Source organism: Prionailurus viverrinus, chromosome C1 (genome assembly GCF_022837055.1).
Source record: "Prionailurus viverrinus isolate Anna chromosome C1, UM_Priviv_1.0, whole genome shotgun sequence".
Classification (NCBI taxonomy): domain Eukaryota; kingdom Metazoa; phylum Chordata; class Mammalia; order Carnivora; family Felidae; genus Prionailurus; species Prionailurus viverrinus.
The window spans coordinates 23,189,879-23,207,657 of record NC_062568.1 but is presented as its reverse complement, the minus strand read 5'-3'; the positions used below and the strand labels follow the sequence as shown (position 1 = coordinate 23,207,657).

Genomic DNA, 17,779 nt, shown 5'->3' with positions numbered 1-17,779 from the left:
GTGTTTCTCCTTCCTCTGAGTGCTAGAAACGCTGCTAATGAAGTCCAGAACGCGGGCAGTGCACCCTCCGTCAGGAAGCAAACTTATGAGAGAAAGGTGGACTAGGGGTCAACTAGGTGACAATCCCTGTGTAACCCTTGAGACTTTTCTTCCCCCTTTTACTAGAAAGTTTCCCAACTCAGCGATTCCAGTCTCTACCTTGAGAACTAGGCTCAGCTATTCTCCTTGATTCTAATAACACAACAGATTTGTTGACCCTATCAGCAATCCAAAGCCACAGAAGTGTATCATGATTCCAGAATGTTCCCAGAATCAGCATCAATAAGTTATTGTTGAGTGACTGAATGTTGAAATATAACGCATGCACTAATAAGACACTAAAATGTCAGTAATTTCTACAAACTATGGTAAAGCCAGTGGCCCCCTATTTCAAAACCATTTTGCAAAAGTAGCTGACTGATTTCACACAAGGTCATTCACACCTGCAGATACATGCACATCACCTAGTGCGGCTTCCTTACCGGCTCAGTGTTTCTGGTCTCTCCTACCCAACCCCGCGAGTTTCTGCTCCACAGTTACAGAGCCCCTCTAGAGGAAGCAGGGATGATTCACTTAATCCCCTCGTTAGGTACATTATTTTTCAACAGAAAACGGAATCATCACAACTAACCTAAATTCAAATTTTCCCTGTGCCACCACTATTTGGCTTTCAATGCAGGAACAAGCAAAAATTGAAAATTTGGTCTTGGCTGCTGGTGAGTGTCCCATTCACTTTTAAAGAACATACTTCAATCTGACACACTTGAATTAAAATCTTCCGAATCAGGTTTCCAATTAGATTACCTTCATGGTAAATTTACCTTAAGGAAAATTTCTTGTCCCAAATTGTGGGGTTTAGTGAAAGGGAAATAATTTGATTTAGTTTCTAGTAGATACATAGATTTGGTGTAGGGAAGATTTTATTCTGTCTAGTTTACTGTTCAGGGGAAAGTGAAAGGGAAGTAGGAGAGAAGTAGGAGAGAGAAGCAGTAATAGGGTTTTAAGAAATAACAGATAATTGGCCTTCAACTCTACTTTGTGTCTCACCCTTCCATAGCAGTTTCAGAAGCCCTGGGCTTCCCCAGGATGAGGCACAGGCCCATCATGACTCAGAGGTCATCTGCTGAATCATCATCTACCCTGCTGTTAGTCACCTCCAGATTTTCTGTCAGGGCTTACTTTAGATTCTTCCTTAACAGGATTTGACAAGGTCAGGATCAATGACAGTTACTGGCTATAGACGGGGTTTTTTTTTTTTTTGTTTTTTTGTTTTGTTTTTTTTTGTTTTTTTGTTTTTTTTCGGTAATAAGTGTCAGCAGTCAGCTTTTGGGTCTGAATATCTCTTGTGAGACAATTTGTGACATCCACATTCCCAGTGACCTTTATTTAAAAAGACAGAGGAAATGGAATCACAGCAGAGGCAAGAAGCCTAGATTCTAGTCTGGTTATGCTTCGGCTAAGTCATTTGGACTCAGCGGCGTATAGCCTCTCTCCTTCTACTGGCTTCACCAGCATGGCATGAAGATAGACAGACGTTTTGCGGTAGGAAACTCCTTGAAGGAGAGAAGCTTTTCAAACAAGAGGTACATGTGACTAGCCCATCGAGGGGATGTTTATAGTGAATTCCAATTGCAGGATTCAGGTTGTTCTTTAGGGAGCTTTAGACTAAAAATTTGCTTCATACCTGCACATTTGAAACTCTGAGCAGTGAGTCCTCGTTCCAGAGACAAGGTTGTCAGAATGCTGAGGAAGCTGGTGGTCACAGACTGACGCTTGTTCTTCCTGAGTTCATGCCTGCCCATCTGATCCTTGGGTCTGCTCCTCAGGGTGACCTGCAGGTTTTGCTCTGAACTCCTCGCCACATTGGCCGCTGTTTTCAGAGCCTCCATCCACTCCTCAGCCCTCTGCCGGGTCTCTGCACGGAGGCGGAGGACATCTTGGGGGAAAATGACTTGAAAGCAAGAGTCACAGTCATCTAGGTTGTCCATCTGGACAGCCAGACACACGTCCACATTGTAGCTTAGCAGGGGATCCTCGTCTAGCTTGCCTGGATGGAAAGCCATAAGGTAGGCCCTGCTCAGCACAAAAGTAAATGCCTTCCAATTGTTTTGGACGGTTAGCCTGTACAGCGTCCCTGATTTGATGATGTTTTGGTATTGTTTGGGGCTCTCCAAGACAGGTGATGGCGCGAGCAGCTCACTGGATTTCTTCTGTAAACAATGGTTCTGTGTACAGTCAGCGTGATGACCAAGTCCTGGGGAGTTTGCCAGCTCATCCTGCCTTCCCACGTAACCAGGCACCGTGGCGTGCACGACTTCCCAAAGCTTCTGCCCCCAGTCCAAAGCCTCCCACGGTGACTCTGCCTTTAACTGGAGCTGAGTGTTGTCATACAGAACAGTATCCACCAGCCTGGCCTCAAGGTTGCCCAACACGGAAATGCTCTGGAAGTGTGAAAGCTGGCAGGTGGCATAGAGGGCTTGATTGCCACTGCTGTCTAGGCTGTAGAAGGATAAGTTGTAGGGTGAGAGTTCTGCGTAACAGCTCTGCCAGTAACTGTCATGGTCCTTCCTGATCTCCAGGTACCCCTTCTTCAGAATATTTGGGAATGCTTGCTTGTGTTCTAGGAAAAACAAAAGAAGCCATGTATTAATTCATTGATACGAATGAACTCAAGGAGACGATAAGGCAGGTGTAAGAAACCAGAGATCAGGGAATGACATCCTTCTGGTTCAAACTAAACACAGTAGAGGTAGTACAATTCCAAGACAGTACAATTCACAAGATGTAATTGGGGGGAAATCTCAGGTCCACAATAGCCTACCTAGGGTGGAATTATGAGCATAAGATTAAGTATTGGTGGGGGGCGGTCTGCAATGTCAGTGTGACATGCGGAGGTCTGTGTGGAAAACTGTGACTCTCCCCCACAGGTCCATGAAATAATTGGCACTTCACCGGGATTTCATGTTTTCTAGGTAATATTCTACAGAAAACCAAATACATGAGAGCGAATATTCCTCCTATCTCTTGACCTAACTCCTTGCTAATACACATTATTTGGGTTTTAGTAAAGCCAGGAACCGCCCATGGAGAGGACAGAGCATGAAGTATGCTTCTCATAAACTCCTGTTTCTCAGATACCCCTGTTAGTCTTCAAGGCCAGTTCATGAGCCTTCTGTCTTGTAACCAGTTCCCCGGGCTGGACTCAACCAGCCCATGTTTTAGGTCTCTGCTTAGATAGCAGTTCTCTCTCACCTCTGAGCCTGACTGCGCTTATACTGTTACCGCCTGCTTACAATGCTCCTTCCTACTGCTTCCACTAGCTACCACACACTTACCCTTCACTTAGCCATCCTGTCTTCCAGGAACAGACCCTGTCCCGATTCCCTCAACCCCTCATCTGCACACGCGCGCGTGCGCGCGCACACACACACACACACACACACACACCCCGGGTCAGTATCAGGTATCCCTATTATTCCTCTTTGATGGACTCTTGTCAGGCTGTATTATAATAGTTTATTTAAATTTTTGAACAAATACAATTTTGAAGTTTTTAAAAAAGTCTGTCCTCCCCATTGGACTATAAGCTCCACTGAGGAAAGAGGAGAGGTCTGTCTTTTCATCCTTTTTTACAACATAGAGTACAATGCCTACTACATAGCAGGCTCTTAGAAAGTACTTTTTAATGAGAAATAAAGCTTGTAGCACAACGCCCAGCATATAGTAGATATAATTCCTTTCTCTTCCCCTGTTTCACAAGTTTATGTGGTTGTGCCATCTTTAATCAACGATTAGCTGCAATGTATACAAGTTTAGTACTTTAATAGAAGGCAACTGTGACTTGGGAGACTTCCTGATACTTTTATCAGGCATGCAAATGACATCCATGCAAGAGGCAGCACTCTTCCCTGACAGAGATTTTCATTTCTGAGATGTTTCTAAATCTCTTGCTGATACACACTGGAGACAGTCATAAACTAATGAAGTCATTCCCTAAAGAAGACAAATCACACTCCCAAAGGGCATGATTTCTGATCTTGGCTGAAGGGAAAAAAAAAAAGTAAAGAAATAAACCCAACACAGATCCAGATCTTAAAACAGCAAACCAAAAAAGAAAAGGAGAGAAATAAGGCAGAGAAAAGCCAATTTTACCTGCTTTACATCTCTGGTCCTGACATTCATTAGTATTTCTGTGATAACTCAAAAGCCATTAATTTCTTGCAACCCACACTAATCCCTTTGTAGAGAGAGATAATGGATGCCTATTCTCAGTTATCTATCTTTTTGGATAATGTAATAAGGGAGGCAGTGCTGTTAGAGACACTGCTGCTACCTCTCCCCCACTCATTTCCATCAAGCGCTGATGGTAGTTCGAGCTTTTCCATAATAAGACTCGTAACCATGTGTTCCTCCACCCCCATCTGTCCTGTGACCCAGTGGCTCAGCTATGCATCCCTGAGCAAAATAAAACCATCTTTCTTGCTTTTAGCTAGGAATTTTTCCCTCCTTTTCTTTCTTTCCTCAGAGCTTTTTACAACAGCTAGCATGAATTAGAAATTCTGCTTTAGGGGCGACTTGGTGGCTCTGTCAGTTAAGTGTCTGGCTTCAGCTCAGGTCATGATCTCACGATTTGAGTTCGAGCCCCGCGTCGGGCTCTGTGCTGACAGCTCGGAGCCTGGAGCCTGCTTCGGGTTCTGAGTCTCCCTCTCTCTCTGCCCCTCCCCCGCTCATGCTCTGTCTCTCTCTGTCTCAAAAAATAAATAAACATTAAAAAAAAAAAAAAAAGAAAGAAAGAAAGAAATTCTGCTTTAATTGGGCCCAAGTCAGCAGCAAACCTGACTAAAATCTCACCTCTTTCTGACTTGGGTGGACTGGATGGGAAATCCTTCCCGGGAATTTCCAAAGTCCCCTCACCTTCTTGATGCAGAGTAAGGGTAAAGAATTCATTGTATTTCCAGACTTTTCTCCCCACTTGTCTCAGCCCTCTTTAAATAGGTACATTAAATTGAGACAGAAAAGACTGGTGTTGGTCACAGGAAAAGGTCCATCCTTATAGGCTGCAGTTTGTAGCGTTAATTTCTTGAGAAAGAAAAATCAAGAAGAAGAGAGCAAACGTGATCAGGAAACTATCCTCTGGGGGTGCGTATTCCACTCCGGAGGGCCTGTTTATATCAGACCTCACCAATATTTCCTGTGTGAAGTGTTAATTTTCTTTGAGTTGTAGAGGGCCAGAGAACTACCATTTCTCTTTAATCTCTAATAATTGCTACTTTCTATTTCTGTCTGAAGTTTATTTTTAATATTTGTGCTACTGACAAATCAGAGGGTATGTATTTAAATCTAAGCTTTCATTAACTTATAGTTCAACTTTTATTTCCCCAGACTGTATCATTTCAACTCATTTAATTAACCTCACACACATTATTGTAAAGTGTTCAATTTCACAAATGAATAATATCTATCTTAACTAATATCATAAATGATTCAGATGGGACCACTGACAATGATTATAACCATTTCCTCAGTAAAACAGGAAAGGATGATCAAAATGAATCACTGGACCCAAAAAAATTTCATACTGAAACCATGAGAGTAATTCCTTGTGAAAAGGGAGAGAAAAACAAAAACCAAAACCCAAACCCAGAACTCCTAATTCCCCCTTGCTTTCCACTTTGGAGCATGAAGAGCCGGTTCAGTTCCTCTAGTGAAGACCCCTTCTTCCTCTTCTCTTCGTCCTGTAATACCAGTGCAGTGGTTTAAGGACAAAGATTGCTATTTACTGAAGAGGAAGAAGGGAATTTTCCACACAATGCACCTGATTCACTTCTGTACCCCCAACGGACCAGAGTTCCTCTTTTGCTATTATTTCCTCTATCTGTTCTCAAAAAAAGTTTCCGTTCTCATGGCCACCACCTTAATTAAGGTTTGTTTGCGTGTTTGTTAATACTGTGATATAACTGACATACGACATCATATTAGTTTCAGGTGTACAACGTAATGATTCGATATTTGCGTATATTGTGAAATGGTCACCACGGTAAGTCCAGTTAAGATCCGTCAGCATACCTCGTTACAAAACATTTTTTTCTTGTGATGAGAACTTTTGAGATTTATTCTCTTAGCAACTTTCAAACATGCAGTGCAGTGTTATTAACTATAGCTGCCATGCTGTACCTTCCAGCCCCATGACTTTTTAAATTTACAACTGGAAAGTTGTACCTTTAAGACCTAATCAAGGTCTAGGGGCGCCTGGGTGGCGCAGTCGGTTGAGCGTCCGACTTCAGCCAGGTCACGATCTCGCGGTCCGTGAGTTCGAGCCCCGCGTCAGGCTCTGGGCTGATGGCTCAGAGCCTGGAGCCTGTTTCCGATTCTGTGTCTCCCTCTCTCTCTGCCCCTCCCCCATTCATGCTCTGTCTCTCTCTGTCCCAAAAATAAAATTAAAAAAAAAAAAAAAGACCTAATCAAGGTCTTAAATGAGCTCGCACCTCTCGTCCGCCTTCCCCCTAGCCATCTCCCACACTGTCACCAGGGCCACTCAGCCCTTCCTGTGCCCCCTTCTCAGCCTAAAACCATTCACAGCTTTCTTGGTGCTACACAGTAAAGTTCAAACTCCTTAAAACATTTGATTATGGAAAATTTCAAACACACTTGAAAGCATGTAGAAAACTAAAATAAACAACCATGGACCTATCCCTCAGCTTCAAACAACAAGTTTCTGCTATTCTTCTTTTCATATCCCCCAACCCCTCCAGCTCTGGCTTTTTATTGTTTTTTGTTTTGGTTTTTTGGCTGGAATATTTGAAAGGAAATTGCTTAAAGTTTACCATTTCTACTATAAATACTTCAGCGGTATCTCTAATCTAACAGATAAAACTTTAATACACACACACACACACACACACACACACACACACACCATTTTCACACCCAATAACATGAATAATTCCTCATCTAATACCTACTCTGTATCTAATTTTCCCAGATTGTCTCAAAAAATTTCTTTATATGGATGGTTTGTTCAACTGAGGCTCACACACTGATTTGGTTGATATGTGTTTTAAATCTCTTTAAATCTATAACAGTTCTCTTTTTCTCCTTTTTTTTTTCATGCCACGTATTTATTGAAGAAATTAGTTCATTTGTCCTGTAGGGCCAATATTCCTGACGAATATGGATGCAAAAATTCTCAACAAGATACTAGCAAATAGAATTCAACAGCATATAAAAAGAATTATTCACCATGATCAAGTGGGATTCATTCCTGAGATGCAGGGCTGGTTCAACATCCGCAAATCAATCAACATGATACATCACATTAATAAAAAAAAAGAGAAGAACCATATGATCCTGTCAATCGATGCAGAAAAGGCCTTTGACAAAATCCAGCACCCTTTCTTAATAAAAACCCTTGAGAAAGTCGGGATAGAAGGAACATACTTAAACATCATAAAAGCCATTTATGAAAAGCCCACAGCTAACATCATCCTCAATGGGGAAAAACAGAGCTTTTTCCCTGAGATCAGGAACACGACAGGGATGCCCACTCTCACCGCTGTTGTTTAACATAGTGGTGGAATTTCTAGCATCAGCAATCAGACAACAAAAGGAAATCAAAGGCATCAAAATTGGCAAAGATGAAGTCAAGCTTTCGCTTTTTGCAGATGACATGATATTATACATGGAAAATCCGATAGACTCCACCAAAAGTCTGCTAGAACTGATACATGAATTTGTATCAGCAAAGTTGCAGGATACAAAATCAATGTACAGAAATCAGTTGCATTCTTATACACTAACAATGAAGCAACAGAAAGACAAATAAAGAAACTGATGCCATTCACAATTGCACCAAGAAGCATAAAATACCTGGGAATAAATCTAACCAAAGATGTAAAAGATCTGTATCCTGAAAACTATAGAAAGCTTATGAAGGAAATTGAAGAAGATATAAAGAAATGGAAAGACATTCCCTGTTCATGGATTGGAAGAATAAATATTGTCAAAATGTCAATACTACCCAAAGCTATCTACACATTCAATGCAATCCCAATCAAAATCGCACCAGCATTCTTCTCGAAACTAGAACAAGCAATCCTAAAATTCATATGGAACCACAAAAGGCCCCGAATAGCCAAAGGAATTTTGAAGAAGAAGACCAAAGCAGGAGGCATCACAATCCCAGACTTTAGCCCCTACTACAAAGCTGTAATCATTTGTCCTGTAGAACTTCTCACATCCTGGACTTGGTGAATCCTCACAGTATTGTTTAAATGTTCCTTCGTTTCCCATGTTTTCTGTCAACTGCTGTTTAGACCTTGAGGTTCATTTAGATTTTTTTGTTTTTTTTGGCAAGAATATGTCACAGGTGGCTGTCCCACTTCTAAGGATATTAGGATGGATCAGGAGGTTCAGAAGATGTTAGCCTGATCCCTCTGTTATGACTTTCCTCAGTGAGCTTTCACACGATGCAGGCACTTTTCTCCACTCCTTCATATTTCAGCCAGGTGACCCGATGTTGTTTCTACAACTCGTCCCTCCCAACCTTGGTGCATGTTCTCCCACTGACCTCCCTGCCTAGATCTCCCCTTGCCTCTGCTTGTCTGTTCTTTCCTCCCACGTGAGGGCCGGTACAAAAATCTCACCTATTCCTGAAGACCTTCATCCCCTCTAGTTGAAAACAACTGTCTTCCTCTGAGCCTCCAACGCTCTGTGGCTGCACTACTCTGATGACTCAGGTTTCAGATGCTTTTTCACATTTGTCACATATGCACTACATTATTTAATAAAATTATTCAAAAAATCAGAAAGAAATGTAAAAAGCAACAACAAAAAGTTTCTGCCTCCATAACCCAGCACCCACAATCCTCCTGCCCAGACTGTATGCGATTTGGTATCAAGCACTTAGACATGATATATATGTAATAATAATATAAATAATAATTATAGGTATATTATATTTGCTTATAATTATGAAATGGTTATGTGCTTTCATTTTGGTTACTTTATGCAATTCTATCTTTTTTTAAGTTTATTTATTTATTTATTTATTTTTTTTTTTTTATTTTTTTAAAAATTTTTTTTTTTTTTTCAACGTTTATTTATTTTTGGGACAGAGAGAGACAGAGCATGAACGGGCAAGGGGCAGAGAGAGAGGGAGACACAGAATCGGAAACAGGCTCCAGGCTCTGAACCATCAGCCCAGAGCCCGACGCGGGGCTCGAACTCACGGACCGCGAGATCGTGACCTGGCTGAAGTCGGACACTTAACCGACTGCGCCACCCAGGCGCCCCTATTTATTTATTTTTTAAGACAGAGAGTAAGAACACAGGCAGGGGAGGGGCAGAGAGAGAGGGTGAGAGAGAGAGAATCCCAGGCAGCCTTTGCATTGACAGCGCAGAGCCCGACGTGGGGCTGGACGCGGGGCTCGGACCCATGAACCGTGAGATCGTGACCTGAGCCGAAACCCAGAGTTGGACACTCAACCAAGTGAGCCACCCAAAGGCCCCTGAAATTTTATCTTTTTAAAAACCACCATACCCCAAATTACAATAAATGAAAGAAACGTTTAGGTAATCTGGTTTCCTGAGAAAATCTGGACTGCCTGAGTCCGCATAATGAATGAAGTCACAAGAATAGGATTCCAAAGGTCAGACCATGGTTGCAGTGAGAGACAAAGAGCAACATTTTAATGTTTTCAAAGAACTCAAAAACCCAATGTAGTGCCAATATTGCAAATCAAAGTTATTTAGGCAAATTTTAAGGAAATATTTAAGTTCTTACAACAAGATCAATAAATGTGGAAGAAAGCCAAAGTAGAGTGTGAATGGAGGGTACCCATAATCCTTCAGAATAACACTAAGACAAACCTAAAAGGATTGCCTTTCAAAATCGGGCAGATATATTACATTTCTTTTGTCGTGGAATGGCTAGGGAGCTCTTTTGGGTCTTAAAAATGAACATGAATACCATTCATGGGGGTTCCACTCTCATGACTTATGCACCTATCAAAGGCCATGTCTCCTAATATCATCACTTCAGGAGATAGGAGTTCAACATATGAATTTGGGGAGTGACACAAATATTCAGACCGTAGCACCAAACAGAGACTCATGTTGCTCAATTTCTATCCTATCTTTCATCCTGACAATTTATTCTTTTCTTCATTTCGGTGAATCCCACACACAACCCCCAGAACACTTTTTCCACACCTCTTTTACTCTTCCCAAACACCTAATCCCACTGCCTCATCCTTTGTGCACTGCAGGAGCTCCTTCATATATACTATGCTTGGCTTCATGTTGGCATTACACTAATCAAGGTCTTGCACAAGTGCTACAGAAGAGTACGGTGGTTAAGGCCACAGGTGCTAGAGCCAATAAGCCTAAGTTGAAATCATAATTCTGCCCTTCCTGGCTGTGTGACCATGGGACAATTACTTAACCTGAGTCCCAGTTTTGTCATCTTTAAGATGGGCTATAATAAGAGCACCTACCTCATTGTCCTGCTGTGAGAAAGAAATGAGTAGCTCTTAGAACAGTGCCTGATACATGGTGAGTATTTAATACTTGTTTCCTATTTTAGCCGTCCAGTCTCAAAGGAAGAGTCTTCTTGTCTTGCTGTTAAAGATAAGCCTTCCACCTCTACTCGGTCCCTAATCCTTTCCCACTTCTTCAGACTCTCTTCTCCTCTAACTAACATTGAAATATTATCCCTCCACTAATGTGTTTTCCTCCTGTCTTCCAATATTCTGAGGACTATATCTACTAAACAAGCATTCACAGGGCGCCTGGGTGGCTCAGTTGGTTAAGCGTCCGACTTCAGCTCAGGTCATGATCTCGTGGTTTGTAAGTATAAGCCCCGTGTCGGGCTCTGTGCTGACAGCTCAGAGCCTGGAGCCTGCTTCAAATTCTGGGTCTCCCTCTCTCTCTCTGCCCCTCCCCTGCTCATACTCTTTCTCCATCTCTCAAAAATAAAAAAATGTTTTTAAAAAATTAAAAAAAAAAAAGCATTCACTTGATCCTATCTTTCGTATGGCTCAATCTGCCTCTTTCCTGCAGACTTCAAATTCTTACAATGTGTATACCTCCTTCCTGTTCCACACAATCTGGCCTCTGATTATTAACCTGACTTCATCTCACATCATCTCACATCCCTTTCTCTCATTTCAGCCACACCCTTTTATGTTCTTTAAATAAGTTGAGTGTATTGTAGCCTCAGGAACTCTGAGGTTGTTAAATCCCCCATTTGTAACTTCTCTACCCCGCCCCACTAACTTACGTGCCTCCCTCAGTTTTTCCTCGCAAGATGCCATCATCAGTGAGGCCAACCTTTACCCGTTTATGGAGCCCCCTCTCTATCTTACACCTCACTTTATTTCACTCAAAGAACTCTCTCATTTTCCTTGAGGGCAGGGACCTGCATATCTCTAGCACTCCTGTATACTCGGTGGCTGGCTCCATAAATATTTGTGAATGTATGTATAAAGGAATCTACTAGAATCTGTGGAGACACCAAATAATTCAGACATAGAACCTGTCAACAGATCTATGGCCCAGTTACAGCCCTTCTTTTTCTTTTCACAAGTCTCACTTTCTCTTGGGCCACAGCCACCCTAAGTTGAGTCACAGCATGAGGACTGGCAGAGCCTCCTAGTTGGTTTCAATCCCTTCCTTTCTTTCCATCTACCAATCCATTCTATATAGTGGGGGCCTGTGGGGAACCAATAAATAGCATCCCCTTCATCACCCAAGTTTTAAACCAACTGAGATTGACGGACATTGTCAGACACGTGGAGATCAAAACATCAGCCAGTTGGGAGGATGCAGCTTAAGGTCGTCCTACCAAACTGAGCCCTAGGATTATACAGACTTACCTCTGAGTCACAAGCAGCACTGATCACTACAAGCTTCCCCTCCTGGGGGACTGCCTATGAAAGGCTGATGGGTGGAGGAGCAGGTTTGGAGGAACAGACCAGAATCAGTGCTTCCTATGAGAGAGGCTGAATTATACACACCTAGTTCCTCTCCTAAATTTACCCATAAATTGCTCCTCCCTAGGGGTGGAGTGTGCAAAGGTAGGGAGAGAGGCCAAAAACGTTAGTCTGATATCCCTTTACATAGACATGAAAGCTACAGGAGGGGAGGTTTCCGGCTCCCTACCCCCACTACCCTGCAGCCCTGTCAACTTACTTTTTATAAAATACCCTTTTAATCTTGACTTTCAAGTAATTTTCAAATGCTTCTTTGCTAAACATATCACATTAAGTCTAGTTGTTTGGCTTTGCAAGTCCTCCATGACCTTGGACTACAACTCTCAGAAATGGAGCTCTGTCCTGGCTTAGTCTCCTGGCCATCCCACACACATGCTGTGTTCACCTCCACCTTGGTTTTGTGTTCACCCCTCTATGCTCAGCTGAAGCATCCTTTCCTCAATGAAGATTTCTCTGATATTCTAGATTATAATCACATCTCTCTTTTTTTAAATATTCCTAGTTAACAAAACACAGTTTTCCAAGTCTATTTGTTTCTTTTTTTTTTTTTTTTAATTTTTTTTTCAACGTTTATTTATTTTTGGGACAGAGAGAGACAGAGCATGAATGGGGGAGGGGCAGAGAGAGAGGGAGACACAGAATCGGAAACAGGCTCCAGGCTCTGAGCCATCAGCCCAGAGCCTGACGCGGGGCTCGAACTCCCAGACCGCGAGATCGTGACCTGGCTGAAGTCGGACGCTTAACCGACTGCGCCACCCAGGCGCCCCAGTCTATTTGTTTCATGTTATAATACTCAACTGTGTTTAAGTCAGAAACTAGGGAGAAATGTTTTCAGTAATTTTAGGTCTTTGTACTCCTCATTGCAGGCACCCAGGAGAAGTGACATTAATAGGATCCACATTAGTCAGGACACTGCCACTGTCCATAGCAAAGAATATGAAGAGAATGATACCACAGGAACCAGAGAGGGGCTGTGTCTTATACATTTGAAATATGCTCCACAGGCCAACACTTAGTGATAGCTCACAGATACTTGTTAACAAACTAATTCTGGTAGAAATGAAGTAGACTCAAGTAATGTCTTTTCTGAGAGCTACTTTGGAGACCTTTCTTCATGGGTAAAGGAGTCTATCGCATTTGCTCTTCCTTCATAATAAACTTAGGGAAAAAGATGTATTATCTGTGCAGACTCTAGCAGAAAGAGACGTGTAACATATCTGGCTACATATTCACTAGACAGACATAGCAACTTTGGGATCTTCTCCATCTAACTTCTTTGCTATGGGCAACAGTGATAGAGCATTAGTCCATGCAGTCCTGGTCAATTTCACTTCTACGTGTGAATTTAGAGATCTAAGTGTGAACTTAGGTCACAGACCCAACTTCGTAAATGCCGAGGCTTTCTGCCTTCTGTGACAAGGGTAATCCCTAGTCTTTAAGAACCTTGTGACCCACAAAGAAATGGAAAAGCATTCCAGGCTCATGGATGGGGAGAACAAACACTGTCCAAATGTCTATACTACCCAAAGCAATCTACACATTTAATGTAATCTCTATCAAAATACCACCAGCATTTTTCACAGAGCTAGAACAAACAGTCCTAAAATTTGGATGGACCCCAAATAGCCAAAGTTATACTGAAAAAGAAAAACAAAACTGAAGGCATCACAATTCCGGATTTTAAGCTGTATTACAAAGCTGTAGTCATCAAGACTGTATGGTACAGGCACAAAAACAGACACATAGATCAGTGAAACAGAACAGAAAACCCAGAAAGGGACCCACATCTTTATAGTCAACTAATCTTCAACAAAGCAGGAAGGACATCCCAATGGAAAAAAGATAGTCATGCAGGAGAATGAAACTGGACCACTTTCTTACACCATACACAAAAATAAATTCAAAATGGATGAAAGACCTAAATATAAGACAGGAACCATCAAAATCCTAGAGAACACAGGTAGCAACCTCTTCGACCTCAGCCAGAGAAACTTCTTATGAGACATGTCGCCGAAGGCAAGAGAAGCAAAAGCAAACATGAACTATTGGGACTTCATCAAGATAAAAAGCTTCTGCATAGTGAAGGAAACAATCAGTAAGACTAAAAGGCAACCTACAGAATGGGAGAAGATATTTGCAAATAATATATCTGACAAAGGGTTAGTATCCAAAATCTAGAAGAACTTACCAAACTCAACACCCAAAAACAAACAACCCAGTTAAGAAATGGGCAGAAGACATGAATAGACACTTTCCCAAAGAAGACATCCAGATGGCTAACAGACACATGAAAAGATGCTCAATATCACTCATCATCAGGAAAATACAATTCAAAACCATGGTAAGATACCACTTATACCTGTCAGGATAGCTAAAATTAACACCACAAGAAACAACGAATGTTGGCGAGGATGTGGAGAAAGGGGAATCCTCTTGCACTGCTGGTGGGAGTGCAAATTGGCGCAGCCACTCTGGACAAACAGTATGGAGGTTCCTCAAAAAGTTAAAAACAGAACTACTCTATGACCCAGAAATTACATTATTAGGTATTTACCCAAAGGATACAAAATTACAGATTCAAAGGGGTACATGCACCCCAATGTTTATAGCAGCATTATCAAAAATAGCCAAACTATGGAGAGAATCTAACTGTCCACCCACTGATGAATGGATAAAGAAGATGTGATATATATATCTCATATATATATATATATATATATATATATATATATGGTGGAATATTACTCATTCATCAAAAAGAATGAAATCTTGCCATTTTCAATGACATGGATGGAGCTTGAATGTATTATGCTAAGTGAAATAAGTCAATCAGAGAAAGACAAATACCATATGATTTCACTCATATGTGGAATTTAAGAAACAAATAGATGAATATATGTGAACAGGGTGGAGAGAAGAGAGTGAAACAGTCACAAGAGACTTAACAATAGAAATAAACTCAAGGTTGATGGAGGGAGGTGGGTGGGAGACAAGCTTGATGGGTGACAGGTATTAAGGAGAGCACTTATTGTGATGAACACTGGGTGTAAATAATGTAAGTGATGATTCACTGAATTCTACTCCTCAAACTAATATTGCATTGTATGTTAACTAAAATTGAAAAAAAAAAAAGAAGAACTTTGTGACCCAGAAAACGATTCCAAACCAACTTTCAAGATATGCTCACTCATTGCCATGGTGGGTTTTTCACTCTATAGGAATTAAGTAGAAAAGAATCTCCAATATTTAGGACAGCAGATTTTAACGTAAATGGCATTTCATTACTGTATCTTTGGGTAACATACTAGAATCAGAGAAACTTAGAGCCAGAAGCCATAAGAAATCTCTTAGCCTGGGGGCGCCTGGGTGGCGCAGTCGGTTAAGCGTCTGACTTCAGCCAGGTCACGATCTCGCGGTCCGTGAGTTCGAGCCCCGCGTCAGGCTCTGGGCTGATGGCTCAGAGCCTGGAGCCTGTTTCCGATTCTGTGTCTCCCTCTCTCTCTGCCCCTCCCCCGTTCATGCTCTGTCTCTCTCTGTCCCAAAAATAAATAAACGTTGAAAAAAAAAAAATTAAAAAAAAAAAAAAAAAAGAAATCTCTTAGCCTGATCCCATCTGAGGTAGAACTTGTCAGCTACTCACCTCCTTAACTAGTCCTCCTGATTCTTTACCAACAGAACCTAAATCTTGCTCAGGTATGATGGGAGATGCTCAGAGATGTCCTCTCCCCTACCCCGTGGAAAGGAGCAAGATTTGTTTAAGCCAATCACAGAAATGCTATTTTCCTTTGCCAGAGATTGCTTTAGGGGTGAGCATGTGACCCCCACTACTTAGGGGGTGCTATTGGGGCCTACTGGGAAAGAGACCCAGAGGGGGTGCCCTGTTTTCCCTTCCTGACTTTGGCTATTGATGTATAAGAAAGTGACCCTTGGGACTGCTGTGGCTATCTTGTACCTATGAAGAGAAAGAAGAGACATTACCAATATACTGAGAATAGCTGAGAAAAAAGATGGAAAGTGCCTGGATCCCTGATGACACATCAGGTCTTCTTAAGTGTCTATTGTTTATAGTACCTGATATTCACTAAGTGTTCCATAGTTACCTGTTAGATAGATGAAAACGTAAGATGACAAATGGTCATATTACTTAGGCTACTTTTAGTTGTATATGCTATTAATTGCTCTTGAATATATTCTTTTTTTTAAATGTTTTTAGATTTTTTTTTTTTTTTTGAGGGAGAATAAGACACAGTGTGAGCAGAGGAGGGGCAGAAAGAGAGGGAGACACAGAATCCAAAGTAGGCTCCAGGCTCCAAGCTGTCAGCACAGAGACCGATGTGGGGCTCAAATTCACAAACCATCAGATCATGACCTGAGCCGAAGTCATATGCTTAACCGACTGAGCCACCCTGGCACCCCTTTTCTGAGAATATTAACTGATTTAGCAGATTTGGAAAGAGATCCCAGGAAGCAAAATGACTTGGCCAAGGTTATACTCAAAGTGTGCAAGCTCAGAGTAGAAAACTCTAACCTCCAAACTTGGAGTCTAGATCACACTGTGTTTATTTATGGTGGAGGGAATGACCTACCCCTCCTCATGCTCGAGAGACAGACCGCATTGTTGAGTGGTTATGTGTGGCCTCTAGTGTTAGGACTGGCTTGGAGTCCTAGCCCCATCACATACTGTATAGCTTTGGGTGAGGTCAACTTCTCTAAGATTCAGTTTCATCATTTGTGAAATCAGAATATCATCTATCATATTCAACTATTATGAATATTAAATAAGATAGTAGGTTGACACATCTCAGCACAGGGCTGAACATAAAGCTAACTCTCATTAAATGACAGCTCTCACTGATAGTATTAATAACAAACTTCAGTCAACTTAAGCTATAAGGTAAGGAAAGAGGAGCCATTTCCATTTTGGAAAACAAACAAAACAAAACAGTATTGTCCTGATGTTCCAAGCACCAACACATAAAACTCAACCAGACATTTTGCATATGCTCACATACTTGGTACAATACAAAGTTTTCTACGATATGGTTTATAGCATCAAAAAATTTTCAATCGGGGCAATTGGGTGGCTCAGTCAGTTGAGCATCCGACTTTGGCTCAGGTCATTATCTCATGGTTCATGGCTTCAAGCCCCATGTTGGGCTCTGTGCTGACAGCTCAGAGCCTGGAGCCTGCTTCTGATTCTGTGTCTCCCTCTCTCTCTGCTCCTCCCCCATTCACACTCTGTCTCTCTCTCTCTCAAAAATAAACATTAAAAAAATTTTTTTTAATTAAAAAAAACTTTCAACCTAGTGTGGGAGATGGATATACAAGCAATTGCCTATAATGCACAGCAGAATGATATGTGCTGTGAAAACATACAGTGAAAGAAAAAAAAAAAGACTTTGAGTTGAAAAAATATAGAAAGGTCTCAGGGAGGATGTAGCATTTGGATTGGTCCTTGAAAGATAATGGAGGGTTGTGAAAAGTGAAATGGGCGGGGAAGGTGTTCTGGATGAAGAGAGTGCATAAGCAGAGGCTCAGGAACTTGGAAGTACTCGGCACATTCGAAAACAGCACATAGACGGGGTGACAGAAGGTGCCGGTGGTGAGATCGGGACAGATTGGGATGCTTTATAAAACTTACACACTTGATTTTGTAGAGAATGGGGAGCGATGATTCATTTTTGAGAACAGAGTAGCATGAACAGATTTGTGTTTTAAGATGGTAACTCTAGCAGTTTGCGAAATTAGTA

The 17,779-nt window shown here is 41.6% G+C and overlaps 1 protein-coding gene across 11 annotated transcripts in view; it reads right to left on the bottom strand.

The window, feature by feature from the left end:
* Positions 1 to 17,779, bottom strand: part of PLEKHM3 (pleckstrin homology domain containing M3) — a 200,237-nt gene that overhangs the window by 150,178 nt on the left and 32,280 nt on the right. For all 11 annotated transcript variants that reach the window (XR_007154584.1, XR_007154585.1, XM_047869606.1 and 8 more), the window contains one exon: positions 1,724 to 2,659. Coding sequence is in view for 9 of the 11 variants with exons in the window: in XM_047869606.1 (XP_047725562.1) it covers positions 1,724 to 2,659 (936 nt within the window). In the remaining 2 variants the exon portion in view is untranslated. The remainder of the gene's footprint in view (positions 1 to 1,723; positions 2,660 to 17,779) is intronic.